Source organism: Notolabrus celidotus, chromosome 21 (assembly GCF_009762535.1).
Source record: "Notolabrus celidotus isolate fNotCel1 chromosome 21, fNotCel1.pri, whole genome shotgun sequence".
Lineage (NCBI taxonomy): Eukaryota > Metazoa > Chordata > Actinopteri > Labriformes > Labridae > Notolabrus > Notolabrus celidotus.
Genome location: NC_048292.1, coordinates 16689366 through 16702128, shown reverse-complemented (window position 1 = coordinate 16702128; position 12763 = coordinate 16689366). Strand labels below are relative to the sequence as shown.

The window sequence follows — 12763 nt, the reverse complement described above, 5'->3', positions numbered from 1 at the left end:
CATGTGTCAACCGGGCAGTTAATGCAAACATGCCCGTACACCCACATACAAGACTGACAAGAAACATAAACGTCCGGGATCTTTCCTTTTCATGCACGCTCGCACACACATTGTCTTACCCGATGACCTAACACTTGTGCTGGAGAGAGGGAAAACACTGATATAGCGAGGCCTGTGTTTACCTTTAGATCACCCCTGAAACTGACGTATATACACATAAATATGCACACTTTATACTGGCCAGCAGCCCGCTGCATGGCAACACATTTTATCAACAAATACAGGAGGTCAGATTCAGTGTGCGTGTCTCCATTTGAAACCAGTTTCCATTTGTACCTTTTTATTAAATTCACACTCTTTTCTTTCCATATGTTCGGTGCCTCTCTTAAAGGTACAGCTCCACATTTAAGTCAATTTGTTCTTTCTGTGAACCAGTTCTATTATTTTTATATCAATTTGATCCCTACTTAACAAGCAGAGTAAATCTGCTACCCAGCACACAGTCTTTGAGCCATTGTAAAAATTTACGACATTGTACATGTTTATGTCTATTTTAATGTGAGTGCTTTTCCACAGATGTGGGGCCCCGTGTGTGTGTCAGTGTCTCAATGTGTGTTTGGCTGTGATCCAACACTTAAAGTAAGGAGTAAAATTGTAGCATAAGGCAACTCCCCCCACTGCAGTAGTACATGTGCAGTTGATATCAATTCACAGTTATTTTCTGAAATAAATCTTGCTGAATTCTTAGAAAACCAACACAACAGCTACATGTGTTTTCAATGAGAAGGGTGTGTTTAAGTCTGGGAAAAGATTGACGTTCAGTGGACTTGGAAATCTAAGTGGTGTGTTTTTGTGATTTATGTACATCCGTGTGTGTGTGTGTGTGTGTGTGTGTGTGTGTGTGTGTGTGTGTGTGTGTGTGTGTGTATTAGTATGGTGTGTCACAGCAGGGGGGCCCCAGGACTACAGAATGGTTTCCTGTTCCTTCTTGGCAGATACGACTGGAGCAAGTGGACGAGGAACAAAAGTGTGACATAACATTTTAAAGCTAGAGTGAGTGATTTATTTCAAGTGTTCTAGCACAAGGTTTTTTATCATGGTAATTTAGTAAGTCTTATAAATAATGTATTCATTATTACAACTTGACCTTGGACACAAGATTTTAAATCCCACTCAAGAGGAAATAAATGGGCAGATTTGTTTGTCCATAACGAGGATATTTGTGCTTTCTCTCTGCCGTGCAGGAGGCAGACAGACTGGTCCGTGTGTGTGATAATCTAATTGTTTTTATCTGCTAGGATCTAATGTTACGTCTGATATTGTTCATCTTGGCTTTTTCCTCACACACAGCCACTCTCTAAACTTTTTTTCCCACTTCTCTGCCAAACACATATGTATAGTGAATTGAACTCTTTTCCTGTAAAGCTGTTTTCAGATTCAAACCGAGTCAGTGGTCATTTCCTGCACAAAATGAAAAGAAAACAAAGATTTCTTAGACAAGGAAAGGAGAAGAAAAGAGATACATGGAAAAGGGGATAGGGTAAAGAAGATAAAAGGGGGACGATGAAGAAGAAAGTCGGACACAGAACATACACTGGAACTGACAAAAACTGTAAGTGAGGACAAAAAGGAAAAATACATTCACTTTTTCCACATTTAATATTAAGAAGAGACAAATCCTTGATTACAAGTTTTCCACATATTAGGATAAATATTAAAATAAGGTTAAAAGTTACATTTCTTCCGGTGTAAATTGTCTTTTCAAAAATAATCAGAGAGACATTTGTAACAAAAAAACAGGCTTTTAGGGATACAAGATTTATATCTGTCTGATATCTGTTATTTCATCATTATTTATCATTCTGATAACACCTTAATCCAATAAACTCAACCGATAAAAGGTGCTTTCCTTTAGTCAACAAGCCTACACATGCTGACAAAGTATGTGGCGGTATGTGATGCGGCATTACGTGCAGAGAAGAAGAACGAGAGCAGACGCAACAAGCCGACAAGAGAGGGAAAATGACGGCACCGGTGTGGATGTTTTCACAGTTTCAGAGGATAGAACAATCGCAGTTTGCAATACTTCAAATAGTCTGAGAGTAGAGGAATAGTCGTCGTCACAACAAAGATGTACCGAATAAATTTAGGAAGCAGTAGTAGCGGCAGCTAGCATGAGCACCAAGAAAAAGGGCTGCTGTGCCAATTCAACAGGTGTTTGAGAACCGCAGAGAGATTCTGAGAAACAACTCAAAGATAAAGCAACTAATGACAAAATCACTGTATTTACAGAACTAGATGAGTAACCTCTTTCTGGTGAAAAGACCAGCTAATAGTTATGTTTAACAATATCACAAGTTGCTGCAACTTTGCAGATGTATCCCTCCCTGCCCTGTTTGATGTGATCTGTACACACAATCACCGTTTGATTGACACCAACGTCAGTGACATACGTTTTACCAGGGTCATATAGACTTCTGACATTAGTCCAATGTAAAGTAACAGGTTATGATTGTTCATCAGTATCCTCTCAAATAAATCTGTTTCCTGCATCCCTAGATTTGAATAAAGCAATGAATGAAGGCCAGTTTCCTAGGAGCACATCTGAATCACTGTTTGGCAGGTTCATTATGTTCCAAGGCTAATATCTGTGTCCAGTTGCTGATTACAAAAACAGATGTTAACGGGGACATATGTGTCATTGGGTGTGTTAATTTGAGTGTTTAGCCACACCTATTTCAGATTGTGACAGAAATGTAGCTTTTCATTGTTCACCAAAAAAGGCTGAAGTCAGCTAAATTAAATTTAAAATGTTGAAAAACAAACAGAATTTTCTGAAACTGATTTATTTGGATGTAAAAATTATCTGTGACTACTACAACGAGAAAAATACCAGCTACAGTGTGTGCAAACCTGGTGAAGACTTACAGGAAACATTTGACCTCTGTCATTGCCAACAAAGGTTATGTTACAAAGTATTGAGTTGAACTTTTGTTATTGACCAAATACTTATTTTCCACCATAATTTACAAATACATTCTTTAAAAATCCTACAATGTGATTTCCTGGATTTTTTTTTCTCATTTTGTCTCTCATAGTTGAAGTGTACCTCTAATGAAAATTACAGACCTCTCTCATCTTTCTAAGTGGGAGAACTTGCAAAATCAGTGGCTGACTAAATACTTTTTTGCCCCACTGGCTATGAGAGAAAAGCAAAAAGGTTCAGCCATCTTTATCTAACATTTTGTGTGGGGGAAAAACTAAACAAAAGTAATAAACTAAGAGAAGACACTGAACTGGCCCAAAAGAGCTGAACATTTTGATATTTTCAGGCTCAGTCAGTAGGTTCTGATTGGAAGCTTAAGAGTTTATTAAACCTTAGATCCACTTTTTCTGGAACTTTCAGGTCAATCACTGAGTCAAGTAGAAGCAAGTGGCTGTAACGTGAGCTGTTGTTGCTTCTTCAGGCAACAAGACAACAGGGAAAGAAGGTCTCAGAGGTGCCACAACCTCTGAACACCAACTGAGGTTGACTGTCAACAGAGCCATCACTATGACAACAGAGGAAACTTACAAATGAAAATTGAGGTGTGATGACAGCTGATAGACAATCAGAAGAAAGTCAGTTGGTTCAGCTTTAAGACATATTAGAACATATGCAGAACTAGAACATCTGGTTATAAATACCACAGTAAGTACACTGAAGATATGAATTTATGAAACAACATCAACTTGGTGACTGACACACTAATAGCCTAGATCGAATCTGCCACAGTGTTAACATGCAAATATAATATTACACACCTATTACACAACATAACAGGCATGTAAAGATGAGACTTCATTCAGTCTCAGATGAAAGTTCTCAGAATCACACACACACACACACACACACACACACACACACACACACACACACACACACACACACACACACACACACACACACACACACACACACACAAACACACACACACACACACACACACACACAAACACACACTTTCTCGTACTTAACACCCACACTCAGAATGTGGCATTTGCCATGTAGGGGCCAAGAAAGGGTTACAAACACACACAGACACACATAATGTCACAGAGAGGCAGCAATGTATTCCGGGAAGGTGAGAGAAGTGGGAAGGAGACGACAGGAACGGCAGCCATCAAGGGACATAAAGGACCAAACACACAACAAACCTCTGGACATCAACTTGGGAATAAACACAGCTGACGGAACAATTTAAGACAGTTGTTGGTATTGTTATAATACACGTAGACATATTGTCATCATCTGTTAATATGATCATTATGGTATGACATGTAAGACTGGCCTTAAAGTGACCCTGCCCCCCTGGCATCTGCCAAAGGCACCCAATGACCAGTTCAGGCTTGTTCACATGCAGTAAAGGACTTTACAAGTCTCTGAAATATAATTGTCATGCTTGTAGGGTCGCTGTGATTTCAATTTTCATTTGGTGAACCCCATGCCCTTTCAGTGTCACTGATACACATCAGGGTGAGCCAACAATCCAAAGAAAGCAGCTGGTTCTGCTTCAAGGTTCATAGATAGACAACATATTCATGTCCACTGTTTTAAGTCACAAATTCAACCATATCTCAACCCTGTACAGAGAAAGATGTGCATTTGAGTAATCAAAGTATCTGTATTGGGCACACATTACATCGGGGGGCTCTTCCTGTTTGCAGAAGCTAATAAATCTGGAGGCAGCAAGGCTAGGAAGCTAGTTCCAAAAGACGCTTTATATGGCCTCTAATTAAACGTAATACATACATGGCATGGCAAGATTTTATGGCAGAGTTACTGTTTGTATGTAACCTGAGCAACCATCCTGTTTGGTTTTGTTTTCGAGTCTTTTATGCCTTTATTGAGATGATAGGACAGGGGAAAGTGTTTGAAGCTGGGAAGAGACAGTAGAGAATGATAAAGAATGAAAAAAGATTGAGAAAGGCTTTGGGTTAGAATCAAACTTGGGCCAACTGCTTTGAGGTCTGAGGCCTCTGTATGTGGGGCAGGTCATTTACCACTGAGCTTATCAGCGCCACAACTAGGGGTGGGAATTGATAAGATTTTATCAATGTCAATGCCATTGTCAATTCTGCTTATCAATCCAATTCCTTGTCAATCCTCCTAACGTTTCCTGAGTATTTTTTTGAGGGGAAAAAAAGGAGTTCCACACAGTCTTCTGCACCAAAAGGAACCATTTTATTTACCAAAATTATGTCTGCACAAGACTGAAAGTGAACATATTTAACTTGAACATACTGAACACTAGGTTGAACTCATTCTCGGCTGTGTTAGTCCGGACGTGGCCCCTCGAGCCTGGATGAAAAGACTTTGAATTTGGAGAGGAAAAACCCTTGGTCATTGCAGAGATATGTTACCTGCTCTCGGTGTCTCATTTTCGGCCTTGTGAGTCTGAACGTCTCGTGGTTGAAGCAGTTCTGTGTCGCAGAGTGTGTGACGTAATGCAATGTATCGCAACATGACATTGTGCTGGGAGATGAATCGTTAAGAAGGATCAATAACATTTGAGGTGTACAATTCTGATGAAATTGATCAATTGGAACCAGTTTCAAGTCGGATCCGGTTTTCGATTCCCACCCCTAGCCACAGCCTACAGTTTGTTAACTTCTGATGCTGTGTGTTTGTGAGATGAAATTAACCTGTTGTTTATTAGTTATTAGGCCATCCATCAGTTCAAATCAATCATATGTAGCGTCAATGCTGATCTCCAAGGCCTTTTTAGAGACACACTAACACACTTGATTGTCTCAGACTGTCAACATTTTTAGGACGCTCTTCTTGGGCTTGCCATCTTCCGATATCACACTCTGTGACCGCATTTCTTGGCTACTTAACAGTTGTTTAATATATCTGCTGCATTTTTAACCAATATCTTAAATCAACGTCATAGCTCCTCCTAAGTTGTTGGTTTGTTTGGTCTACTTTTGAGTCACTTTTTCCTGGATGTTCGCCGTGTCTCTCCATCTTTCATCCCCCATGACACTGTAGTGTCAGTGACAGCAGTGACAGTCATGAGGGGTACACTCGCTTCACTGATCAGTCAGTGAAGTGTTGTGAATGAATATTGGTATAAAAAGTTCACATTCTGAATATAGGGTGATACCACTTTTTCAGATTTACCCCAACAAATGAAGATGTTTAGTTTTTTCTTATATAATATATTTATTGATTTCAAACTGAATCCCTCTTGTAAATATAGAATACTCTAAAGCAATTCAAGTTCAGGGGTCCAAAAGGATTCTGCTTTTTATTTGAAGTGTTAAGGCTATTTGTTTTACTGATAATTAAACTGACCCTAAAATGTTACACATAAGTTTTGTTTGTCTGTTAAACCACCATTAAATAACTAATGGACCCCCCCCCCACTCTCCATCTTTGAAATATGACGTCCATGCTTAGAAAGTCAGTGTGATTCCTCTGAGTCCTGTGACAGCGCTCCACGCCCTGCTGCCGTGCTCCAAACATAGAGAGTGACTTAGAGGTGTTAAGACTTCACACCATAGAAATAGATTCATCATGGCAGCTCCACACAGACGCTGCGTGAAAACATCATAAATCCTATCTCAGCTATTTACACGCTCTCCTCTGGACTCCATCTGAAGCTTATATGACTGTAGTACGTCCAGATGTTGAGAGGATGACATGAATTCAGAAACTAAGACACACATCTGAAGATGACCCACATCAAGTGTAAATCCATAAGTATCATCTGAATTTAAAGATTCAACTCAAGTGTATTTTGGCACTTTGATAAAGCATACTTTTTAAAGTAATTTCCTGAAAATCTCCACAAACGCATGGACTTATATTTTGTTTATTCAGGGTGACTGGATCAGAACCAGAGTGGGCCAGTTTTGCATTCAGTATCAATGAATAGCTGCGTCTCTGGTGGATGATAAAGACTTGGTGGGTTCAGGTCAGGACTAGAGTCACATAAAGCTGGAGAGAAACAGATTGGAGGTTGTGTATCGGTCTGTGGCCCACCTTTGGGTGCGTAAATGTGGGTTACAGGGACCTTTTTTAACTGCCATGATGTCTGAGAAAGAAGTCTCCTAAAAATATAAGAAATTCTAGCTCTAGCTGGATTCTAGAGTTAGTTTAGCTCATCTCAATTTTATATTTAGACGCTGTCTTTAATAATACACGCACTAGCAAGTACCAAAACACATTTGATAAGCACTACTGACACATGGCACAAACTGTCCAAACTAAAGCATCAAAGGTGAAGATGGGTTGTTGACTGATAGCAACGAGTCAGTATCATTCACCATTTCTTCAGTAAAAGCTGCAACATTTGGTTTTTAACCCTCCTGTTATGTTCGTTTCTCAGGAACAGCAATAATGTTCCTGGGTCAATTTAACCCGGGGAATGTTTAATTATCCAAAAGTGTCAGAACCCAAAAAATTCCCAATAAACATTTTTTAATCTCATTATGAACTCCATTACTAACTATTTAAATCAGTATTTAGTGCAATGGTGTTCTTTGATTCTCACAGATCATGGTTCAATGAGGATAACTCAATCGTTTTTAATGAAAATTCATGTTAAAAGGGTGTGTGTGTGTGTGTGTGTGTTTGTGTGTGTGTGTCGGGGGATGTGTGTGTATGTGTGTGTATGTGTGTATGATTTGGGTGAAATATTTCACACAGTTGCAAAGAAACAATTAGTATTTGACACTTCTGACCCCTTTTAGCCTCCACTTTGACTGCCGGGTCAAATTGACCCACAAACAGTATCTATATCTATAAACATGCAGGGGGGTTGCAAATATGTGAAATCAACCATTTTCTTTATATATGTTCATTTCACCTATTAAGGCAAGCAGAAGAATTTACATAACAAAATAATATTAATTTTTGAACTTTAAAAAGGATCAATTTGACCTGCAACATAACAGGAGGGTTGACACAATTTATTTGTTAAACTTTGAAAAGCATTCAGTCCATATGGCATGAAAAGCAGCAGCATGGTTGCAAGTTAGCATTTGTACTTGGGTCAGGGGGATAGTGGGCAGGCAGAGCAGTGTTGGTAGGCAGTACATGACATCAAAAGCACACTGCGGTAAGCCACATTGAAGTGAAGCAGTAGCAATCTATGCTATGATGACAGTTTTTGCATGGGCATTTATACATCATGCAAAGTGACTGATCTTTGTTTTTCTTCACTTTCTTCGACCTTGAATGTTTTTATCCATCCCACAACGTGTCGCTCCTTCAGGTTCACACTGGTACGAATGTCATCACCCTCGTCTGCCTGCTCATAATGAATTGTCCTGCTGTGTTCTCACATCAGCTTGCCCCAACTTCACGCAGACATTTAACCAGGGGGCTGGCAAGAAAACTATCGGGTACAGTCGTTTAGAAAACTAAATCTGCACACATGAAGTTCAACCAGAAAATGTCTGAAAGTTTGGGGGAGTTACATGTATGTGTGAATACATGGTTGCTTCTGCCATAAACATTTTAAGCATGTGATTTCAGAGCTCAAAGACCAGCTGCAGTGTTTCCCAGTAAGTCCTCTGCACAAGTATACTATGTAACAAGCAACTATAAATCACAGGTTGAGGATTGTGATTGCAAAGAAAACCATATCAAGTATAGCATTCAAAAGAAACATAAACCTACACCATACTGCTACACCTGCTGCATCTTCAACTATACATGCAGTAGCAACTAGCCATCCACCTGTCTGTTAAAACAGCATGGTAAAGCTATATGAGATGCACCATGCAATAATGATAGCATCAATAATACACATACCAACGTGAGCTGATATTGACATACAGGATGTGTATCATGCTGAGTGAGGGATTTCAAACACACACGCGTACTTTAACACCCACACACACACAATTGCACACATGTACACTCATTTCTGCTTTCCTCGGGATCACGCATCTCTCTCTTCACTTCTGTCAGCATATGATGAAACCACTGGGGTTGAAGTGAATAGTTGTGGTGAGGACTTGGCATCTGTGAATGTAAACATTTGGACTCTGAGCCACATGATATAAGTAACGGCAGTAGCCAGCAGCTGATGTTGGCCAAGTGTTGCTATACATTCTCAGCTTATCTGTGATTAAGGGTGCTACTGTAGACCTCTGGCTCTGCCAACAGCCAATAAAAGCATGTATTTGTGTGTGTTTAGTGTTGGGTGTAAAACAACTTTAGTTGCAATGAACAGAACCAGCATTCATAAGTTGTAAATATAGAGGTGGTTAGAAAGCTGGTTATTTTTGACATTTTAAAAATGCACAAGACACTACTGCAACCGTTGTTCTGCAAACAGGATGTCTAATGGAAGACTGCTGTTGGGTAAAACGACATGACCTTATCAATATGCACCACAGACTGTATATAAAAAGCAGATTTAGAGCCTCTTTATTTCAAAAGTAATGCCACTGCAGAGGTAAATGTCTTAAACCTGCATTGTTTCTAATGGCCAGCAGGGGCTGTATGCCCTGGCTGCAAAATGAGCTAGGATTGCATATGAGTCTTTAAGAAAGAAACTTCTTCTCACTTTATTTATTACCTCAGGGAAAGTTCCCTGACATATTTATGGACTGAATCACTTGTTTCAAGTCTTCTTAAATCCAGCATGATCATACTTTTTCAAATTATCTTCACATTTGCCTTAAACCTGCTTTCTTCCAAGTAGACTGCTATGGGCATTAATTGGTTGAATAAAGATAGGATTTTATGAGAAAATGGAGCTGCCTCTCATCTGTATGGATTAAGTCAGTAAACATTGTCCCAATGAGTTTATGGCCTAAGTCACCAGATTAAAGGGATATTTCATTTTTTGTTGAAGTGGGGTCATATGAGTTACATTACACTATTGCTCCTGCTAGCCTAATTGAGTGCTGCTGAGCTCTTCCCCTTTAATGAGAAAATTCCCAGATGACCGGCAGGCAAGCTAGGCTACAATTTTCTGCAGACAGGGACACCTCTTTTGCTTAAGTTAAGAAAATATGGTCCAGGCACTCATCACAGTGCAACTGCATGTTCTACTAGAAAAAATTGAAGCTCTTGACTTTGCCGCCAGAAACCCCCTTTCTTTTGGCACTATTTTCGGACGCACCGGATTCTCGATGAATTGCAGTTTATAACACTTCCGCATGGGCTTCATAGTTTGAGACCGGGGGTTGCCGCTTGGTCTCACGCTGTCAGGATTCTACTTCCCATAACTACCTGCTAACCATACCTTATCCCTTATGTAACTTAGCTATTACTTTGGTAACTTTTTGATCATGGTAACTAGTAATTCTAACTAATTGCTTATTCTCAGTAACTTGCTCAACACTGTTGATATGTCCAAACACAACAACCTCTTAATAAAGATAGAACTAATACAATTTGTATCCACAGCCATCTAATTTTTCCACTTCTGACTCCACAATAAACAACAAGATGGTGATGGCAAAAACGGCAAAAATCAAAGCTTCAGAAAGACAATCTGAAAACCTACAGGTCATGTCATGCTAGCAATATCCACACTAGTCTGATTTTATCACATCATCTCCAAGTAATCAAGAACAAAGTTAACAGTGAAATAAAAGTCACACTTTAACCGCATTTTGGAGAATGAACAGACTGAAAAAAGTGATTCAAATATTTTATATCGTGGCCGTATTAAAAAGACATTCTCCTCCACATACTGTCAGTATTTTACTCCCACACTCCCACAGCACACACATAACTCTCACAACTTGTTGTGTGTCTTGAGTAATAGCACTTTGTTCACTGCAGACTGTGCAGCTATATTTAAACAAGTAACTGATCGCCCTGCTGGGTTGACAGGCAGGAGCACTGCTGGCCCTGACACCGATACAGAAGAAGAACTCTATCAGACACCGGAGACTGTTTGTGTGGTTTTTGTACATGTGGAAGATGGGTCTGTGGTCTTGGTGAGGCTGTCCACATAGGTATAAGTGTAGTGATCGATGAGTCAGAAGGATTCAAAATATTGGTTTGATTGAAGCCAAATAAACACACTTTTAAAATGAACAAAAACATTGAAATTCTTTCAAATAAGACAAAGCATTGATACCAGAAAAAATAGGCTTTTGAAAATTTGTAGAAAAGGTCCCTCACCCTACCTTGACCTATTTTCTTGGCATTAGTGAGTACCTGCTCTGTTGACCTGTTGCTGCATTAGTGGACTTTATTAGCCTTTGCGCCCAGGCCCTAATTGATATTTGATGGATGCTGCGATCGTAACTTGGTCTGAGAATAGAGTACTGACTCAAAGACCACCCAAACATAAGCCCTCTGATCCTCAGACCTCACGTAGGCAAGACATACCACAGCTCTGTGGCAAATTCAGGGCCACAGATTGACCAGGAAAAGTGATGAAATAGTGAAGGAAAGGAAGAGACAGGAAACGCAGGAGAGGCTAAACACACAGGATGATACACATTTTTCTTTCCTTGTGGATTTTTCTCTCTATCTTTGTCTCTAAATGACTCTTTCAGTTTCCTGCGCTGCTTCATACATTTTTTTCATTTTTCTCGGGTTGCACTGACCTGCAAAGGGCCGCTGGCTGGCATGGTGGATCTCAGCGATGTCAGGTCGATGTCTCGGCCCTGATCCCCCCGCTCTGTCTTCCCGAGTCCCTGCATAATACGAGCCGTAGCGAACAAGCAAGCACACACACACTAGCACACTCGAGTCTCACCCCACAGTGGTGAAAATGCTAATGCAAGGATGGCAGTGGTGGTTATGAAAGGAAATGACCCTAGACGCTAGGCACCAAGCACCAAGCAAGGCCAGGGAGGACAGCGCAGGGACGAACAAACAGCTTATTCACCCCGTCACACTCTCTTTTTGCACTCTTTCAGCCTCTCTCTTTCTATCCTCCCCCTATAACCAATCTAGTTTGTAAGGATACTGGAAAACCAAATGATGCCTCATACTGAAACCTGGCAAATGTTGTTCAAGTGTAAAGTTAGTCTTCTCCCCTGTCAATGACTCTATTTGATTGATAAACCACTGGAAACCAGGGCTCACCATGCTGTGTCTATTTGTGCCTGTTTGCTCGACAAAAACATTCTGTGGTATTTCTGTCAAGTTAACTGAGGTCAGACATTTTCTCGTAAAAGCTCTGAGGCTCCACTGTTTGTAGTGTACAGCTCTCTGAACCAGGGGATTCCAGGCTTCCTAACAAGGACCCAAAGATTCTCAGAGCATAGGAGACAGGCCGAATGAAACCAGAAGTTTATGAAAATAATATCTAAAAACATGAAAATTAAAATTAAACCATGGGCATGGCCACATAGAGGTCAGTAACACCCATGAACACAGCAGTTTCTTAGCTTACAAACGCCTACATAAGCTAACAGTCATTGGGTTACATTAGCCCTCATAAACTAATAGTAAATAGCTAATGTTAGCTTACAGTAGTGTACACAGGATGGCATCATGAGCTGACATTAGCCCACATAAGCTAACACTCAGTGGCTAACAATAGTCTACATAAAGTAGTCAATGGCATACCTTAGCCTCCAAAAGTTATCATCATTACCTAATGTTAGCCCGCATAAGAGTTGAATAGTTAACATTAGTCCAAATAAGGTAACATCATACCAAAGATCATACCAGACCAAGTGAGACTGGATCAGCAAAGCATATAGTAGGGGTGCATTGTATTGCTAAATGGCCAAAGTAATTTCTCTATCAGCACACACTGTAAGGGGGGTGAATTTTTTTCTAATGCAA

The 12763-nt window shown here is 40.0% G+C and overlaps 1 protein-coding gene across 1 annotated transcript in view; it reads right to left on the bottom strand.

Moving 5' to 3' along the window:
• LOC117804742 (ninjurin-2-like) overlaps positions 1 to 11667 on the bottom strand; it is a 44765-nt gene extending 33098 nt beyond the window's left edge. The window contains exon 1 of the mRNA XM_034673082.1: positions 11572 to 11667. Coding sequence (XP_034528973.1) covers positions 11572 to 11667 — 96 coding nt within the window. The remainder of the gene's footprint in view (positions 1 to 11571) is intronic.
• Positions 11668 to 12763: the final 1096 nt, after the last annotated feature.